Below are 21,640 nucleotides of genomic sequence, written 5' to 3'. Positions count from 1 at the left end.
GATTTCCAGCTTCCAGGGGCATCAGCCAGGTATGGTATATGCATAGTTATATTGGTCCAAGCGGGAACAATGTATCAATGTCTTCAATTCTCATGCCTGGAATTATTCCTTAACTCCCATCCTGTGTTCATTTCACTTCCTTTCCCAGGTGACACCAGAATAGAAAGTTAGGAGATATCAGGGACACAGAAAGCAACAAAGCCTACAGAGATTCCAACCCCTGACCACTCTTGTGATTATAAAAGTATTGGTAGGTTTTTACTTCTACTGGTCATCCAGGAGATGCCGACAGCTACACAAAGAAGGGATGGCTTCTGCTGTGCAATAGCACGGATTTACCACCTATCAGTGCTTAAGTTTCTGGTGCTCCACGATGGCAGGAGTCATTGTAGATACTATAAAGCTCCCTACAATTCAGAGATTTTTAACTGGATGGACTTAGGCAGGCTGTACAAGGCAGTAACACAAATCCATCCTAGCACACGTCTACTCTGCGCTACACATCTGACCCAGCTCTCCCAACTAGTAACGCTGCTTCTGACACCTCTGGTGCATGGAACAAAGGTACTTTGAGTGTGACATTTTGTTCACAATAAAAAGTAGCAAAAAAAATAAGACAAGCCAAAAAACGAAAAGAGAAAAAAAAAAAAAAAATCTCGATTGACTGGTGAATCTACAGGTAGACAGGTCAGCCTGAAAAACACGGCTTGGTTGAAATATTAAGGTAAGCTCTTGTAACGGCACAGGTACACTGTACACTTCCAGTTTTGGCCCTTGGTATATTCCTAAAAAATAAATCTATATTTATATAGACAAAGAGGAGGGGAGAGGTTAATCATCCACTCCTATATTTCTGAAAAGGTACGACATGGACTCCCCGTTGTGGATCCGCCGGATGGCCTCGGCCAGGATCATGCTGATGTCCACTGTCTTGATCTTGGGGCACTGCAGTTTCTGGACCTCGTGAGGGATCGTGTTGGTGACAACGACCTGGGAGAAGAGAAGAAGTGACACATCATGAAGAGAATGACTAAACAGCCTGTAAGCCCTAGAAACTAATAGAACTTACCAATGACTGAACCATTAATTCTGATTGGTTGCCCTGAGTTATGGGAATGGAACTAACTTTATTATTGTTTCAGTGTAGCGAAAAGTCATATCTGAAGTGGTTTTCACATTTTAGACACCCATTACCATTGTCTCGTTCGTATATTTCATATACAGAAAGGAAGGAGTCCCATCTAGAGGACACTTGTATGTCACACATCATTCATGACCTTGCTAATGACTGATCTGAGAGAGTTCTACCGCTACAGGGTGGCCGCGATGCGCAATATTACGAGTGCGTGCCACCAGCAGCTCGCTCCCGCTGTGATTCTACACAGTGGAAGCTGATCAGCCGTTCCTGCGGACCCGATGTCTGTCACTGATTCATTTGTGAGAATATTGGCTATATTTGTGAATAACGAACTAGTATTGCGATCCAGTCGGCTGTTGCGACTATTTAGCCTGTTTTCATCTCATATTGTTTTAGGAAAAGAAGCCATAATTCCACTGGGAACAGATATTTTAGATTACTAATTCATGATTAGGAATTGGATCAATTTTAGGATTCCCATCATATACGTCTTAATATAGATTGGGAGTTGTCTACAAATTGGATATATTTTCCTATCTTCATATATCCTAGGTGGATATAGGGATTTTTTTAAGGATTCTTTAAGGATTTTTTTAAGGAATCGGATCAGCCTACAAGAGTTGGATTTTATATGTTGTTTGCTTCAATCAGCTGACCTTTTAGCTGCTTATAGATTATTTATTTGGTCATTCTTAACATTGGTACATATTTATGGTGAGACCCCTTTCTTATTTTAGTTTGGGAGGTCTCGCTGCGATTGGTTGACTCAGTCTGAGTTCCTTCTGAGATCTCTTCTATTGTGCGCCGACTCACTGGGGTTTTTTAGATGTCGGTCTACACTTGGCTGATCGTTCAGTACCCATGTAAAAAAGGCAGATTACTGTTCTGTTAGCAGGAAAGGCATGGATCCTGTGCTCATGCAGGAACATGGATCAATGCCATTCTCTAGTAAAAGTAGTCGCACGTCTGCGCAATTGCCAGTTTAAGTAGGGCAGAGGGGAGAGGGAGCAAGGGCAAGGGAGGTGATCTACTAAAACTGGAGACTGCAAAATCTGGTTAGCTCTGACTCATCTCTTTGTTGAAACGAGTTGGGCGTGGCAACGACGCTTTGGCATCACACACGCTTGCTGACTGGTGGGAGATTCAGGTGCAGCCATACAGCCTGCTGGTTTTTGGGAGAACAATTGTATGGGTTTTTATTTCTATATGCAAGTTTTTTAAAACCTGTTGCCTAAGGATTTGCCTAGTGTGATTCTCTTTGCAAGTTTCACTTGTTATTTTTTGAAGAAATGTTTTTAATGGGTTTCACTATAGGCATATATGCTTTTTATTTTTCATCCTGCTGATGAACCAGCCTGACTGGATCACGTTTGGCGCTTTGGAGTTTCTCCTTCATAAGGAGATGCAACACGCATTTAACCATACTATATGATGGTCCAACATGGTTCAGTAAGAGGCTTTAATACTTGGTGTCACCTGGTGGTAGAAGCACTACGAACTGTGATTGTAAGGATACTGGTGGAGTAAGTGAATAGTGGACGATTTGTTTCCTTTGGACTTTCTTGTTTCACATATATTTTTCCTTTTTAGCCCTTGTTTATGGGCTCTTATGCACACTTTTTGTATATCTAGTGTGGTTTCAGGTTTTTTTCACCTAATAAGTGTGATGTCATATTCATTCATTTTTGTGTTTTCAAAATATTGAGATAAAATTTTTTAGCGCTGCTTTATATATATATATATATATATATATATATATATATATATATATATATATATATATATATATATATATACACACACACCCTACCCACACCTAACAACTGTTCTTCCAATTTCTCCATCAGCTCATTCCCCCACAATTATTGCCCTTTTGTTCCATATGACCCTCCCTTCTAGATTGTAAGCTCTAACGAGCAGGGCCCTCTAATTCCTCCTGTACTGAATTGTATTGTAACTGTATTGTCTTGCCTCATATTGAAAAGCGCTGCGCAAACTGTTGGCGCTATATAAATCTTGTATAATAATATATATATATATATATATATATATATATATATACACATACATATACACACACACACAAGTATAAGACCTTATATCTGTAATAATATACATTTAATCAACTTTTAAAGATGTAATGTTGGAAATATACTGAAAAAAAAAAGCAGTGAGAGAGACAGAGGAGTAAAACATAGAAAGACAGGATCTCCCCACCTCGTCTATAGTAGATTCTTCTATTAACCTAGGAGCATCCGAGGACAGGAGACCATGTGTGGCCATGACAAAGATTTTGTAGGCCCCTCGTTCTTTAAGTGTTTCGGCAGCAGCGACAAAACTGTCTACATCATCTATGATGTCATCCTGCGGGAACAACAAGAAACACGTCACAAAGAAAAACCCAGCCAAGAGACGGGACATTTTATTGTAAAAGGACACCAATGTGAGGTAGGTCATAGTTGGTGGGAGGAGCCAGCAGGGTGTACACAGCTGTGATGAAAACATCACAGCACCCGGCCTCAGTACTCCTCTCAACAGCTGTCAGTGGGCTGGCTTTTGGGAGGAGTTATGCAAATTTCCAAATGCCTTAATGGGTGGATGTCAGTCCAGAGGAGTGAGTGTTCCTAGTCAGGCTGCATTTTCATGTAGGACCTACCCTAGGTAATGCCCTCATATGATTCTGACCCTCCATGATTAAAAAAACAAAACAAAATCCAATAAATGAAAGCAGCAGGGCCATGGACAGTAATGCTGGGGGGGAGGGGGTGTCCTTCAGACAGGATATGAGGCCGACTCCATCTGACTTGCTGCTGCAGCATCTATTGCACACTGTGAGAAGCTCGCAGTGTGCCGTGAAATAAAAGTATACAATTTCAGTAGAGGGGAGGAGCCTGTACAACTGCAAGACAGAAGATAAATCTGGGCATCAACTTTAATGATAATGAATTAAAACCAATTATCATCATTCATAAATACAGCACAATGTTCCTAAATGGGCAGCAATCAAGGGCAATGCCAATTTTTGCACCTCCCCCCCAGTACTTTAACCTTCTGTACTCACCACAATAATAGCTATCCTTCCACCGACATCACCAACAACTGTAATAGGGGGCTTCTCTTTAGGGAACATCACTAGAAAAAAAAAAAAGAAAAAGCACATACTGTTAATTTAATTTCTTTGATCCCTTAAATCATCCAACTATAGACTGCTGGGGTCCATGAGCCACACACCACTTACCAACGGACCACATATGGCACAGGTCACAGGTTGGGCCTCGGTGTCCTTTATTGCCAGTGGTTACTAGTCTCTAGCTCTGATCCAGCCAACCTTATTGTTTTAGGTGTTCCCTTTAAATTTTCTCTCCAGTTGAATTCTCAGGAATCTAATAAAAACTAATAATAACCCAACTGGTAGACTGGGACCCCCTCCTGCCCATCCCACCTGGGAACTAAACTCAGGAGGAGATCTCACCACCAGTGTCTGTGAGATATAATGTAATATACAAATATTTGGTGGTTTAATCCTCCAGCGTCTACCAGAAAGTGAAATCCCTTTTTTGGTCCCGACACTTTCTATCTTACAAGCTTATTGGTCCCTATGGCATATCTTTCATTCTTCTCTTCACTTTTTCTATAGATCAAACGAAATTCCCTCTGTGATGTTCCCAAAATGATTATGAACAGACATAAAAATGATTAACGGTTTTGGCTGCTGCCAGCATGTACAAATGTCAAGAACAGACAGTCCAATGTTCCAGACCTTCCCGTTAAATGAGTGATATTATTCCAGGGATGGAACGGGCTGCACCCTGCTGTGTAAATATTAGGCTTCAGTCTGCGGAACGTTTACGGATGTGAGAGGTGTCATGGCCCACCTGCAGGCTGCAGAACGTTACGGAGCTGCCGAGCTTTTATTCAGAGACAATATGCAGTCACTGCCGCAGGCTACCTTCATCTCTGCTGTCAGATAAAACATGAATGATATATTATACATAACATGAAGAGCTGCGGCATGCAGTGCTGGCAGGACAGACTGTGGAATGATTAAAGAGAACCCATCTTTATATGATCAACCCTGCATGTCTATCATAGGGGCTCCTAAGTGAGTGCGACATACCATGATTACAATAAATGTAAAACTATTCACTAATGGATTCAACATGATAATGTAATTTAAAAGCGAAGTGTGTGATTTAAACAAAATGAACATTTATACTCACCTAGGTGTATGCAGCATTGGTCCGGTGTTGCATCTGTCTCCCGCCACCTCTAGACCAAGAACTGAGTGATCAAAGACTGCTGATCGCTCAGTGAGAGAGGGAGGCTGTGACTGTCAGTCAGCGGCTCTCTGCTTTGCCCCTCTAGCACTCATTGGAGCGCTGGGCTGTGGAAGGGGCAGGAGCAGCTGGTTCAGGCTGAGCCACCTGCTAATCCAAGCATCTCAGTGGATCCCGGCATTAAGGTTGGGATCTCTTTGGACTGGCTGAGTAATGTCAACTGACAATAGACTTTAGCCTGTTGGCTGAATACGGGTCACAGGTGTGCAAAACGAACTAGTGCACTCCTGTGACACACAGGAGAAGTAGGGCCGAAAGAGCTTTGGCCCTATTTCTCCTTTAATAAAGTCATTTTCAACATGTTTAAATCTGCAGCTTTCATATAAATAAATCCTGGTGGTTCTGCCATCAAGTTCTTTGTTCAGACACTTACTGCTATAGGGTTGGCAATACTCTGTTCCTGTCTCCCAAAATATGCTCCAGTTGTGCTCATACATTGTCACCCTGATTTCCAGTAAGGACTACAAGTGGCTGTTTCAAAACACTTTATGTAGACGTGGTCAACTGTTTCTACTTTCAGAAAACCCACCCTAAGATATGCCATGCAAACCAAACATTGCTAGAGTGCATGAAAACAGTTAAGTCTCTGCAAAGAGGCTGCAGGAGATCAGAAACACAGAGATAGGAATAAAGATGAAAGGTAACAAAAACAAAAAAGAGGGCACACCAGCCTCATGCATTACCATAAAACAATATAGGAGGGAACCAATTAGGACTTTAAAGGCGCTTGAAATAGACAGAAATAAACGTAATTCATAAAAAGTTCACAATTTATTGGATTTCACTGTTATAAGCATTCCATATTAAAAAAAAAAAAAACATACAAGCTATTCACATTGTTTTGTTGTTCTTATTTCCACTGCGTTACAAAGGTAAACTCTCCCAGCATGTTTCGCCATGTGGGGCTTCTTCAGGGAAAGAAATTAACCGCTAGTATTCTGAAAACCCATGGTTTAACATTTGTCAGTAGAGAAAATATAGAAAAAGTGAATGTCAGGTATCCGGTTTCAGTGTGACGAAAAGGAGGCACAAGTGGACCAAAAATGTGCAATGCTGAGTAGGCACGGGGGCATCTAATTATCAAACGTTGACAGCCAGCTTTAAATTGGCCTAAGAGCTGGACATGCTTTGCATACAGGCTGCCCACGTGGCCTACCATAAAACAAATTATTTGAATAAGAAAAATTCCAATATACTCATAAGAGTAAATGAATATAGGAACGAATATAGGAATGAATATAGGAACATCAAAAGGACCAGTGAATACAATGCAAGAACAATGCTCCAGTGATTCCCACCAGCAGGAGGCATAGCCTACGCGTTTCAAGGGCAAAGCTCTCTTCATCAGAGCTACAGTATGGCATTTATGGTAATGCACAAGGGTGGTGTGCCCTCATTTTGTTTTTTTATAGCTATGTATGCAAGAAATCCCCTGATCTGAAGAGGGCTGCAAAGCCAACACATCACTTGGAATAAAAAAAAAAAATTGCTTTTGGGATGAGCTCGGAAGAATTTGTCTTGGTGACGGACTTTCCTAATATTGACTGATAGTGCCTGCTGTCCTTACTGACTGACTGTAGTGCTGATTATGGTTCAGTTTGGGTGGCAAAAAAAGGTAAACTAAATGACAGCTTGTTAGGGTTACATCTACTTAAATATTTTTACTCACAAGCAGGCAGCACAAGATGCCCAAAGTACACTATATGGCCAAAGGTATGTGCACACTCCTCCAGATTATGGAGTTCAGGTATGTCCAGTGAAGGATACTGTAAATGCTACGGCATACAAAGACATTTTAGACAATTGTGCTCTTCCAACCTCATGTTAACCCTTTTCTGTTCCAGCATGACTGTACCCTTCTGTAAAAATCCAACTCCATTAAGACATGGTGTGATGAGTTTGGTGGGGAACTTAGGTGTCCTGCACAGAGCCCTGACCTCATCCCTACTAAACACCTCTGGGAAGAACTAAAAAGCTGACTGCGAGCCAGGTCTTCTCATCCAACATCAGTACCCGACCTCACAAAGGCACTTTTTGGATGAATGGTCACAAATTCCCACTACAAAATTTAATGGAAAGCCTTTCAAGATGAGTGGGGGCTGTTAAAGCTACAAAAGGGAACCACGTCATGTATCAAAGGCCATAAGATGGGATATCTAACAAAGTCACAGGTGTGATGCTTGGATCTCCAAAAACTTTTGGCCATAGAGTTTACCTTGTGTTTTCTTGGAGTGCAGACCAAAGACTGCATCGTCCCAGCAAATCCCAGAACTCTGGATTATAAAAAAATCAGGCACAGAGAATTGCAATACAGTAATGTGAGCGGGTGGGGGGCATGTCTATGCACTGACTCTCAGGGGGCCAATATGGCTAACTCGGGTACCTTTGGCTGTGCTTTGGATGAGCTTGTCAGTAAAAACAGATGGCGTATCTGGACATCGCTCATCTGTGAAAGTTATTCGATGATGAAAAATTGCTATGCTCAATTCAGCTACAGCATAACCATCAATGTATTGAGTGATAAAATAAGGATAGTTAGGACCACATATGTGCTGCAGCTTAGTGGATGCAGCGTCCCGCTGGCACAAGTCAGCTATAAAGCAAATGAACGTATAAAACAAATATGTGCTTCAAAAACGGTCCTTCAAGTGCTTCGGTATTCAGAGATGTGTCTCCATTACACCTAATTGCATTTTCACTCAGGTAACCTTTCTCCCCTGAGAAAATTCCAGCGACCGCAAGCCAATTGCTGCACAAGAGTTAAATCACAATGTAATCCATCTCTACAAGGTATGTCCGTGCCACAACCCCCCTCCCTACCATCCCAAACATGATGCCTCACCATTTAATACAAGCAGAGAAGAAAATGGAAAGCCAAGTAACAGGCAGACATTAATCCTCATTTGGAACCAAATCTTTCCAATCTGTTATAAGTATTATGGGCTTAATCCATCAGCTTTGTGCTAACAAGTGCCATTCTGGTTAGGTTACTGCTCCTGGCTGGCTAATGCAAGGATTACCTACCAAGCCAATTTAATTACCACAGACAAATGATTCGCTGGCCACCGGGATACTGCTGCATTTGGAGACCAATCAGAAACCTTAATTTACAGATCTAAGTTATTGCCATGTTAAGGGCTCCATTTTTGCTCCAGCTTTCCCAAATCAGTCAAAAAGCTGCAATCCTACATTGCTTAGTAAATGTGTTACAAGGGAAAATGTGAGAAATGGTGACAATGCCATGTGTGGTTTGCAAAAATCCTAATCTTTTTAAAAGTTTTATGTATTAATGATTATATTAATGATCACCTAAAAGCCTACATTTTAAATCTTCTCTTTTTTTTTTTTTTAAGCTGTCCTACCTTGTCCACTTCTGATCCTCTTTTAAGTATCGGTTAGCTGCTATTAGCGCCGGTTCACACTGGCGCGACGCTACTTTCAGGGGCGACCTCCGAGATCGCGGTGCGAGCAGCGCGCCGCGACCTCGGAGCGGCCGCCACAGACTTCATAACATTGAAGTCTATGGCGGTCGCCTCCTGGTCGCCCCAAAGAAGCTCCGGACCCTTTTTCTAGGTCGGAGCGACTTGTGTCGCTCCTATTAGAACGGGTCCGTAGCTTCCCTATGGGAGGCGACCTGCGGCGACCTGTGAGGCGACCGGGTCGCCTCACAGGTCGCCCTAGTGTGAACCGGGGCTTAAACATATTTCCCTGTTATTTGTTTTCTGTATGTGTTTTATACATTACTATTTCCATGTATCATTTACCTTGTATGGGCCTGTGGTTGTAACAGTATGCTTTCTGTGCTCAAAGTTTAACATTTAAAAATCTGTCCCCTGCAGTAACTCTTCTTTGCCACAAAATGTCCTAAGATTTCTAGGCTAAATGACATCCAGTGTCACTCAACCCACAAGTGAAAGACTATTGTGCTCCCCACCCTCATCCCATCCCCAGGCATGGCACTCTGTCCTCACAATGTAGTTATGCATCGAGCACCACTGTTGCCTTAACCACTTAAGCCCCGGAAGATTTTACCCCCTTCCTGACCAGGGCCTATTTTGCGATTCGGAACTGCGTGACTTTAACGGACAATTGCGCGGTCGTGCGATGCTGTACCTAAACTAATTTTACGTCCTTTTTTTCCCACAAACAGAGCTTTCTTTTGGTGGTATTTGATCACCTGTGCGATTTTTTGATCATGCACTATAAACAAAAAAATAGCGTAAATTTTGCAAAAATAACAATATTTTTCACATTTTTTTATATGAAATTCCCCCCCAAAAAAAAGTAAAAATCAAAATTTTTTAACATTTTTGGCCAATTTGTTTTATGCTACATATGTTTGGTAAAAAAAACCCGCAAAAAGCGTATTTTGATTGGTTTGCGCAAAAGTTATCGCGTTTACTAACAAAGGGAAAGATATTTGTCATTTTTGTTGTTTTTTTAACGCGTAATGGCGGCGATCTGCGATTTTTTTTGTGGTACTGCGACATTGCGGCGGACAGATCGGACCCTTGACTGACATTTTTGACACTTTTGGGGTTACCAGTGACATTTCCACAGTAATCAGTGCTATACATATGCACTGTTACTGTAAAATTACACTGGCAGTGAAGGGGTTAACTTTGAGAGGGAGGGGTTGTGTGTGTCCCTAGGGGCGTGATTCTAACTGTGATTGGCTGTGGCTTGAGGTGTAGGAACAGTGATCAACGGTCCTACATAGTAGAACCGTATAATCACTATTCCTACACAGGGGAGAATGACAGGCGGCTTGTTTACATTAGCCACCTGCCTTTCTCCCTCTGCACCGACGATCGCCGAGTGACCGGCGGACATCGGGTCCACCGGTCACACGCGCGGGGGGGGTCCGTGACCGAGCGGGGGCGCGCGCTCGCTCCCTAGACCCTCACAGGCTAGCGATGTAGTACTACGTCGCTCTGCCTGTGAGGGGCTGACCGCCGCAGTAAATAGTCGTGTGGTCAGCAAGCGGTTAAAGAAGAGGAGGACACATTATGTGATGTTAGAAAAGAATAAGAAAAAAAATGCATAGCATACTGCCAGCTAGGGCCCCAAGGAGGGAGAGGAGCATAGGCCCCCAAGTTGGACCCTAAAGCAGTAATAATCCCAAAAGCAAACCTTTATTATACTGCAGCTTACCAATTCTTAGATGTAATGGCTGCATTCGTTTTCTTTTTTTTTAGGCTTTCTTACTTCTACTTTCATCTGGTGATCTGGCCAGTAAGTTTTTTTAAAAAAAACAAACAAGCCCTATTGCAGATGTATACATTTACAGGGATGATATAATGGGATTTTTGACTTACCATAAAATCCATTTCTCTTATGTTCATTGATGGACACAGCTCCTGGTATTCATAACCATTGGGTATACTGCCCCCTACAGGAGTAGGACACTGGGCAGAAAATAATTCTGGCTACACCCATGGGTAGTCCCAGGGGGTATAATCTCTCTCTCTCTGCTATAGCCACTCAGTTTCAGGGTCAGGAGAATAATAACTCCAAAGAGGGGTGGGTGCTGTGTCCGTCGATGAACATCAGAGAAATGGATTTTACAGTAAGTCAAAAATCCCATTTTCTCTTTCATTCATTGATGGACACAGCTCCTGGTATTCATAACCATTGAGACGTCACAAAGCAGTGTAAACATGAGGGGTGGGAACAACCCAAAAAAATTCCCAAGGCTAAACATTAGCCAACCAGGCAACAGGAGCTCAACCAAACAACTGGAGCCCACCTGAAAAAAACACTACACCCTTGCAGAGGATCAGGTCCTCTTAAACAGCAGCCTGCAAAACCTTACGGCCAAAGGAAGCATCCACAGATGCCAACACATCCACTTTATATAACTTTGTAAAAGTGTGCACCGACGACCAGGTGGCCGCCTTGCAAAACTGCATCACTGACACCTGATGACGAAAGGCCCAGGAGGCACTAAGCGCCCTAGTAGAATGCGCCTCAACAAGGAAAGGACTACACAAACATGGCTGCCATGTATAGAAATACACAGGCTACAACAAAATGGCGGCACCACAAGGCATACAGGGACCCAGGAGGGAGACCAGGCTTCAGGGACAGATCCAGGCAGGATGGGGGCCCTGGCAGGAGGTACAACCCCACCACGAATGTCCGGTCGCCAGCGCGCACCCCAGCCCCCATTCCCAGTAAGCACCCTGCCCCCACCCCATGGGGGTGGCTAGACCACCCAGACAGCCCCAGCATATATGGAGGGGAGGGGGGGCAGGTGAGGGACCTGGCAATGGGGGGCGTGCCTGCAGGAATGAGGGGAACCCAGGGGTTCAATCATCCCAAGGAGGGGCCCCACATGCACCCCAAAACCCTTCAGGGGGAGAGGGGGGGACAGCTACTCACCATACCAGGAATGAGGCTGGCACCGCTCCAGACAGAACCCCTCTCCATCGAAATGGGGAGGGCTTTCAGCCAAGAGGAATGCTGCGACTCGAGCGACCTTGTGGGGCGTTTTACTCGCAGGCCAGCCCCTGTCCAGTGGGGCTATGTAGGGAGCTGTGTCCATCAATGAACAAAAGAGAAAAAGCATTTACCACTGGCAGGGGTGCTTACTGTGTTCCGCTTTTATGGAAAACCTTTATTCCAAAAGGAGCAAAAGTGTTTGCAAAACGGTTTGCTGTAACTGAATATGAAAGTATTAGGTGGGGTTTGGCTTCAAATGTTTAATATATCTAAATCTGCTAGTATATTTAACACTCCCCTCCCCCCAGACTGACATTGCTGCTGTACAAATGTGCTCCTTCATTCAGAGTGGGGGCAGTCTAATACAGGGGGTGTGTTAGTGACCAAACCATTAGGTGAGAATATAGGGGAAAAAGCCTAAAAAAAAAACAAATGCAGACACCACTTTTAATGATTGGTAAGCTGCAATATGTTACATTTTTGACTTTGGCTTTAATACAATGTGAATGATTTTATTATTAAGTTTTAAATATCAACACTTACACAAAAGTTGCCCTTACATTACGGCCTCAATTCTCTGCAAGGGTAAATGCTCATTAGGTTAAGGGGTAAAGAAATAAGATATAACACTTTATTTCTTGTTCCTGCAGGCTTCCCAAAGCCTCTTCTCGAAGACGCTCCGGTCTGGTAGTCGCACACTGACGCCATCAAGTACAATGCATAGCCAATTGTCCTGTACTGTACATGCGGACAGCAAGGCATTGCCCACAATTGTCAGAGAGAAGAACAGGCAGGTGCTGAAGCTATCTGGAGCGAGCAATAAGGTATTAAATCTTATTCCTCCTCCTCTTGATTTATTGAGCTTTTAAAGCCCAACTCCAGGAATTTTTTTACAAAACCTGCACACTGCAAGAGTTAAATTATTTTTAGGTGTAGGGGTGCATGAATAGGGTGTAGGTATGTACCCTTTTCCCTCCAGTGCTGCAACTGGTCACCCGCAGTTGCATCTGTAAGCTGTGACCAGCTCTGATCACATACCAGCCTCCTCAGCATACAGCACAGTATTAATGTCTCTGTATGTTATGATACTGAGGGACCGTCCCCCCCGGAATGGAACTTCGAGCAGTAGAGCAAAGCACTGGAGCTGGGGCATAAGGCTACATTCACACTGGATAATGATGCCGGTGCAAATTGTAGCAGCAGTTCCTGATGCAGCTCTCAGCGGCCGCTGGTCCCATTCACTATAATGACAGGTCACTGGTAGCCGCAGCTATTTGCAGCTCTCATCGCAGCCAGCAATCATCGCAGGTAATCAAGAATACCTGCCACCACCGGTGACCTGTCAATATAGTAAACGGGGCCGGCGGCTGCACCTAGCTGCTGAGAGACGCAGCAGGAATCCCTAAACGCCAGTGTGAATGTAGCCTAAGCCAAGTACTTTACCCATAGACATAATAAGCATTTTTGTAAAATCCCTGGAGTTGGGCTTTAACCCTTGCAGGGGCCAACTGCAGGGGTAGTCTCTGTGCAATTCCCAAGTTCAGCCTTAGGCTCGGTTCACAATAGTGTGATGCTGGAAACTGTGCGAGAACCGACAGTGTATTTGCATCGCTCCCGACTCGCAGGCAGTTCACACTGCCATATGCAAACCGCTGGGAGTGTCAATACAAAGTTAACGACACCCCCAGATAAGTTCACATATCACAGTGTGAACTGTCAATTCGGACAGGAATCGGATTGCAAAGATGTGAATACCTACGCGATCCGATTCTGGAGCAGACCAAAAAAAGGGTCCTGCACGAGTTTGGTCCCCAAGCGAAGTGAATTCAGCCATATAATATGTATGGCTGAATTCGCATTGCACAAACATCGCATGTGATTTGCACGGCAGTGCGGTGCGAATCACATGCGATGTCTTCCATCGCACCAATGTGAACTGAGCCTTAGACTGCTTTCACACTGATTCGTTTTTCTTCCCTTTTTGCGTTAACAAAAGTGGAAGAAAAATGCATAACTAATAAATCCTATGGAGCTCTTCACAATGGTCAGTCGCTGGTCCACTGCATTTTTCAAAGTCCTGCAAGCTGCATTTTTAGTGCATTTTTTGTGCGATACAAGAAACACGCACCAAAAACACACTTCTCCATTGAAACATAAAGAAAACGCATAAAAAAAAAAAAAAACGCCCGCGGTTGTGTTTTTGGATTCACATGTACTTTATTCACAGGTGCAAAATGCACTGGAAATGCGGCAAAAATGCGGTAAAAGCGCTGCAAAACTGCATATGCATTTTTACCGCATTTTTTGCAACAGAGCAGTGTGAAAGTAGCCTTAGTGTTATAAATACTGATTTCTATGATTAGCTTGCAATTATTTATGTACAAAAGTAATTTACATATCTCAATCCAGCGCAGATCCCACAAATAAGGGGATCATTGCACATTTTAAGATAGTGGATGGAGAACCAGCAGTTCTGGATGTAAGTTGGTCCCAGGGGTATATAAGAACGATCTGCATGGCTCCACCCACTATTCTAAAAACATACAAAGTGCTGAAAAGCTTTATGCATTTCACTGGCCCGTCCGACTGCACCTCTGAAATTGAGCGACTCACAGTGATTAGGAAATCCTGACAGGTCAGTAAGTTTCTGGATAAAGCATAGTCTTTATGGTGACGCCCTTGGTGCATGCTGGGAGGAAGCGAGTGTGGGCTGCGTTCTGTGCACAGCTGTCAGAAGGAAAGAAGGACTCAGTCAGAAGGAAGAAAAAGTAAGCAACCTCCAGAAATATAACTAAAGTTTCTTTAATAAAACCACAAAGTCGGTTCCCAGTCTTACACGCTGACCCCAAGTGACGGGGTTAATCTGCTGGAGACGGATGCCAGCAGCGTGAGCAAACCGCGTAGGCTGCTGCCAGCGAGAGACGATCCAGCTACATCTCTGCCAGGAAATATAACAAGCTGAAACCTTTCCAGAGGGCAAAATGATGACGAGTCAGCTCTGGATGGGTCCACAGACACCAAAGGAGATTTACAAAGCACAGAGAGAATGAGTGTTGATCCACAGGAAATCTAGACTGGATTTATAATCTGCAGCCCCAGCATCTGTATAGAAAACACAACTGGGAATTTTATGCATTTAAGGCAAATCTATTGGGTCTGTCCTACCGACTGACCGACATTCCCAAAATTTTCTCATCACGGTGCTCTCCGATACAATGGGGTTGATTTACTAAAACCAGAGAGTGCAAAATCTGGTGCAGCTGTACATGGTAGCCAATTAGCTTCTAACTTCAGCTTGTTCAGTTAAGCTTTAGGGCTCTTTCACACAGGCGGACCGTTCAGATCCACCTGTCTGTTTTTTTGGCAGATCAGAAGGGTCCCCCTATGCATCCCTATGGGGCATCGGATGTCAGCGGAGACATGTCCGCTGACATTCAGATCCGATCCGTCAAATCTGGACGGATGGAAACCCTAGTTTCCATCCGTCCAGCTGATCGGATGAGAACGGACCAACGGTCCGTTCCCATCCGATTTCCCCCATAGAGATGCATGGGGAACTGACAGCTGTGTCTCTGCACACAGCGCAGAGAAACAGCTGGAATCCTCCTGCTCAGCGGGGGATCGATCCCCCGCTGAGAAAAACGGACTCAGTCCGACGGACGGAGTGTGTGAAAGTGGGCTGGAAGCCGATTGGTTTCTTTGCAGCGTGCATCAGATTTTGTACTCTCCGGTTTAAGTAAATCAATCCCTATAGATATCATAATGGAAAATCTCTTACAAATCCTGCATTTGCCTATAATGAGACCTGTAACTGCATCTCCTGCATTGTGCTATGGTCCCTGGGACAAGCAGCTGGTGGGTTGAATCACAACACTGCAGAGAAGGACCGGGCATCGGACATATTCATACGTGTATCGGATGCTGAAGTCTCTGTCAGTGGCTTTGCTCTACAGAAGAATGTAGATTCGAGGAACAGGTACAACAAATAGTCATCTTTTTTTTTCTTCATTTGGTCATTCGTAAAATCTTCGCTTGACGGAGACAACATGATGGTGCTTGGACATTTTTAATTTTAATACAGAGTGCACTCATGACATGATGTGTGCAAAACAAGCTGTACTTAAAAACCAGAGTACTGTAAAGCCTGCATATTGATGAGTCAAATCAAATGTCTCTTCTAAAGTGAACCTGTGGCTAAGTTATAGATGTTAAAAGCAGTAGTAAACTCAGTACAAAAAAATTTACAGCTAGCACAATATCACTATGTGATGCATTTATGAACACAAAGATATACTTTGGAGCATCATATCAACAACCTTACTACTGATGCAGCTTATTTGTTTCGACAGTTGCCTGTTCAGGATGAAGCTGGCGCCATCTTTGCAGCGACCACCCATATCCTTCCAGATCTGTACTTCAGCCCTTTCTCCTGTCTCACTGCAGGAATCGCACACATGCTCAGTACAAGAAAACCAAACCTCATTTTCATCTAAGGTTACCATGGTGCCTTAGCCCCGCAGAATACACATGTAAATATCTTACTCCTGATTGGTTACTACACAGCAAAAGAATCAGTGTTCCTCCCCACTCCTCGGGTTGATGCCTTATAAACCCCCGCCACCCCGTGGCGTCAGGGGAGGACTGGGCCAGGGGGCAGGAGGGAAATTGCCCCTGGGCCACTCTGAAGCCCTGTAAACCGGCTGCACTGCTTCTGCCACAGACATGGACATGCCAAAAAGATTCCTGGTGAATAGAAGCAAAAAGTCCCTGCTACTGACCTGCGTCAGTCCCCCCCCCCCCCCAACCCCCCCGCATGGATGGTGTAAACTGTGTCAGAGTAGAGGCCAGTTCCATGCCCCACTTGAGATTCTTCTGCTCCCACCAGCGCCAACCGAGCTGTCCCAGATCCCCCCAACCTCCCCCCTGCTGGCCAGGTCGGGAATCCGGATTCAGCCGGTAAGTAGAGTATCTGGAGCAGGGCTTCAGCTTGGAATAGGGGTCAGGAGGAGGATTGGGAGAGTGGGAGAGAGGGTGAGGGAAAGTGGGAGGGAGGCCGAGTCGCTGCACCATGGGCCTCTGGTTTGTACTTGCCCTCTGGGCGGAAAGTTGCCAGTCTGCCCCTACGTGGCGTAGATAGTCACAAGCGGTTTTTCAGGAACTAATGAATAATGAGAACTCTCGTGGGATTACAAAGACATGGCACATAGCTGTACAGACTGACAGCATACTCAGTGTGCCGTCAATCTGGATACCAATACGAATGCGCCAGAGATGTAACTGAAAGAAGGAGAGGATAATGTCTCCTAAATTACGCACCCTGAAAAAAACTTTAAAGCCACCTACTAGCGCAAGTCATATAAGGCTTTACACAACGCCAAAGTTGCTCAGGAGAGTTTACTACCACTTTAAGTATTCAAATCAACTTTATAAGCCCTGACTCTTGTGTCTGCATGCACTGTGGAGCAACTTGTCCTAAAAAAAAAAAAAATTCACAGCACTGAAGTCATACCAGTCCTAGCAGCATCTCAGCTTACCCTACTCCTCCCCTCTCTGCAGTTATTCAGCAGCTCAGCTCCCCCCGCTGTCCCCTTCCAACATTACACTAAAGAATATACCCAGTACTTGCAGGTATGGAAGCATGAACTCACAGTTATACTTGTGAGAGGAAAAGAAAGACACATCCCTCCCCTGACAGTCAAATTACAGAGTGTGCCGTCTAATCTCTCCTATGATTCAAATCTATTAAAGAGCAGCAGTTGTTGAATGAGCCTGAAAACAGCAGTCACTAGAATAATAATAAGTAAAAAAAAAAAGTGTGGGTGTGGATATATATATCACACACACACACATATATATATATATATATATATATATATATACACACACATATACATTTATTAAAGTGTATTATTATATAGCATTTATATAGCGCCGACAGTTTACGCAGCGCTTTACAACTTGGTGTATTGGTGTATATATATTTATTAAAGTGTATTGTTTCATTACTTACAAGAAAACATTAAAAAAACAAAAAAACAAATTTCACTTTCTCATAGCATCTAAACTGTTCCCACAACCATCCAGCTGACAGTTCAGCGTGAGAATCAGCTTTCCCTTCTACAGATAACATTGCATTCTGCCAACTGTTTGTTTTCTTTAATTATTATCCCCAAAGGAGGTGTCAGTGCCAGACTTTGGCAGATTACAGTAGGTCAGGGTGCCGGTACTGGTAGATAAGGAGCGCCCCGTAGCTTGTGCTCACCATCTTTCCCGCTTACTGATTGGAGGGGCAGCTGTGCACACAATACAAAGGTGTCCACATAAAGACTGGACTGATGAGAAAGGAAATCCGCACAGCGGAACAGCAAAACAAGTACTACATGGCAGAACAAAGTCAAACATTAACTCCCAGCAAAATGTGACTCTGTAGAACTTGGGTGAGCGCTGAAAGCAAAAAGCTTAAAATAAATCTCATCAAACAATGTGGCACCAGAAAAGAGATGAGATATGAAAGATTCATCCTGGCCACAGATCACCTATGGCAATGCCATCAGAGTTAATGATTTATGTTTTATTGAAATGAAAGTATAGCTAACCAAAAGAACAAAAATGTCATAACTCCAGTATCCTTGTAACTCCATAGGTGATGCTTTAAAAGCTTTTATAGCTCATCAGTTCAGAGTTAAACAGGCGCTCTTGTGCTAGAATAATTGTTCTCACTCTGACGCTCTGAGCACGTGTGGTGCGACCGTGGTTTACATACGCGTGCACACCCCGGGGTTTGCGTTAACGTTTGCGCATGTGTGCAGGGCGACGTAGGTTATGGCAATCTCATTTTTTTTTTAAAATACATTTTATTGTAATTTTATTAATCTTTTTAAACTTTTTTCTTTTATTTATTATTACTCGATTGCTTTTGCAAGGGGTTAATAAACCCCTATGTCAGGGTACTCCAAACTCTCTAAGCAAAGGGCCAACTTATTGTCCTTCAGACATTCAGGGGCTGGACTGTGGCTAGTGTGAGTAGAAAATGCCCCAGTGCTAGTGTCAGAGGAAGGAATAAAGACCTGTCATTGGTGTCAGTGACAAGAATTATGCCCCACTGTCGGTGTCAGTCTGAAGAAGCCTTGTACCAATGGGAGGAAAATTTCCCCAAGGCAAGCAAAGGGCTGCAGTTTGATCACATCAGACAGGTTAAAGGTACTCTTTATGAAAACATTAGGGGTCTAATAGACCCCAATGTCTCCCCCACACTTCACAGCTTCTAACTGAGCACAGATCAGCTTGGTTAGATGTGTCCCCTGGAAGTGACGAGATCATCATCACTTCCGTTTTCATTGTTTACATGTGAAAGGGAGGCATGGCTATAGTTTGCTTTCACATGTCTCTCCCTCCAGAAGCCAGTGGTTGGGGTCCCGGGCTCCTGGTAAGCGCGGTAGAGCTCGGGAACCAGGGGGAAGCCTCTGGCCAGGGGGACTCCATCGCCCACTGTGTGAAAGTGAATGGTGGCTAGGGAGCTGCCACATCACTTTCTCTTTCAAGCCCACAGCCAGCTGTACAAATATATCACAAGCTGATGCAGCCATCAGCTTGTGATTGTCAGTTTTCTCTTTGGACTGGCTAAAAGTCAATAAAATCGCTATATTTAAGTTGTCACTGACCTGCTTGACTGTCAATATGAGAAAAGCCAGTATAGATGACCTAATAGATAATCCAATAACCTATGGGTGATTTCACCTGGCATCTTAATCCTCTTGTATTTTATTGTATTGTAACTGTATTGTCTCCCTCTAACATTGTAAAGCGCTGCGTAAACTGCTGGCGCTATAGAAATGCTGGATAATAATAATCTAACCATTTTAATAATACCGCTGAGGTCTAGGCCTCATGCACAAGTTTTTTTTAGCTGCTCTTAGGGGTGTCTGGCATTCTTTTTTTCTACTTCTAAACACCCCTGCATGTTAGCCCATGTGTCCATGTACATATAGGCCTTTAGAGGCTGAAAAAAATAACACTGACAGTGCACCCGACAGAAAAAAAAAAAATCTAGACGCGTGCAAATGGCTACGCGTGTTTAGTGCTTGGGTGTTATTTATTTCAATGGCCAGAATAAATGATTATTCTGGCCATTGAAATTAATTAACTCCCAAGCATGCGACGCGCCTACATGTGTTACACACTTTTACAAGCGTCAGGGTTTTTTTGTTTTTTCAATAAGTTGCTACCAGGAGGAAAGGAGTCTAGGAAAGTTGGCAAAATGCCGTGTGTGCATGGGGCCTTAGAGCAGTGCCATGTGAGTGTACGGTGACATATAAGCCACCCGTGTCATAGGACACGTGGAAGTTAACACATTTTTCTGATGCCTTATCAAATATTTCAATTAGCCTGAAATATCATATAATGAGACTAGTTACATATTGAAGGAGAGGATCAGATGAAGAGTGGGTTGTGTAGGCTTTCCTTAGGGGGTGGCGAAATGCATTTCCGACCACCAAAGGTTCTTATAAATATAATTTTCCAGCTTGGAAGTTCCCTGCTAGAGGGCGCGATATTACTTATACCCGTGTGACACAAACCTACATGGCATCTAGATATGAAGATCCAGCAATATGCCTGAGAAAGGGCAAACATCTCACCATTTTCTCAATGGGAACATGGCCAGCCTAAGACCTGCATACTAATTACTCTACCGAGGACTTGGAGTGCCTCACAAAGGACACCGTGTTCAAACTTATCTAACACACCTCTCATTTCAAACTTATCTGACTATAACTGGCAATTAGAGGCATGGGGACACTAGATAAATATACAATGTGGTTGTGCAATAGATAGATAGGCATTAAAGTAAAACTAATGGTAAAACTTTTTTTTTTTTTTTTCCATTTTGGATCCAGTAGAGAAGGATTATAACCCCTGTAAGGTAATTTTTGCCATCTGTGTCCTATTGGTGAGATTTCCTTTAATTTCCTGTCCCATACCCAAAACAGGAAGTGAGAGAAAATCCCTCAAAAGTAAGGGAATGCCTGGTTGTCCCCAGGGTCACTAGAAATCGTTTTCCCATTGGAAGATATCCCCATTATTCCTGTTCTAGGGACAACTAGGTTTTTGGGATTTTTTTTGTTCCTTTGCACGGTCGGTGATAATTAGTGGTGCACCAAAATGGAAATTCCTGTGCCGCAACCGAAAATTCAGGATGCCCTTGGACGCAAATCAAAGGTTTTTAAAAAATATATATAGATTTTTTTATAAAATGATTGTATTATATTCAACTTTTTAATCAAGATCATGAATTTAAATGATACTTATATTGTCTGCCATATCGGCACCTTTTGAAGCGGCATTACAAATCCTGCTTGCTGCATTTTTGGTTCATATTTGGTCAGCACCACCCCACGGAAATGCACTGAAACAGAAAGAACGCTTCAAAAATGTACCTGCATTGTGTTTTTGATGCATTTTTTTGAGTCACATGACCTATGACAATGACCATAAACAGTAAAACTGCAGAAAAAGTGTGGTAAAATCGCCATTATCGGCACCTTTTTTGCTTTTGGCACAACCCTGAAAACCCTATTTTCGGCCGAAATTTTTGATCATCACTAGTGATAATGGTAAAGAGGACAAAAAGAGTATGAATCTCCTTAACAGGCACAGAGATGGGAACAAAAACCTTACAGGGGTTCTAATCTCTCTCCCCTCTATCCAAACCTAAAAGCTTTGC

General features: G+C 43.4%; 1 protein-coding gene across 1 annotated transcript in view; it reads right to left on the bottom strand.

Annotated features, from left to right (window-relative positions):
• Positions 1-268: 268 nt before the first annotated feature.
• The window catches only part of PRPSAP2 (phosphoribosyl pyrophosphate synthetase associated protein 2), a 116,597-nt gene continuing 95,225 nt past the window's right edge, over positions 269-21,640 (bottom strand). The window contains exons 9-11 of the mRNA XM_082260619.1: positions 4,200-4,270; positions 3,356-3,502; positions 269-990 (exon numbers count right to left, since the gene is read on the bottom strand). Coding sequence (XP_082116745.1) covers positions 832-990; positions 3,356-3,502; positions 4,200-4,270 — 377 coding nt within the window. The 3' untranslated portion in view covers positions 269-831. The remainder of the gene's footprint in view (positions 991-3,355; positions 3,503-4,199; positions 4,271-21,640) is intronic.

This window comes from Pelophylax lessonae (genome assembly GCF_965119305.1).
Source record: "Pelophylax lessonae genome assembly, chromosome: 6".
NCBI classification, from domain to species: Eukaryota; Metazoa; Chordata; class Amphibia; order Anura; family Ranidae; genus Pelophylax; species Pelophylax lessonae.
This window is presented reverse-complemented; position numbering and strand designations above follow the sequence as displayed.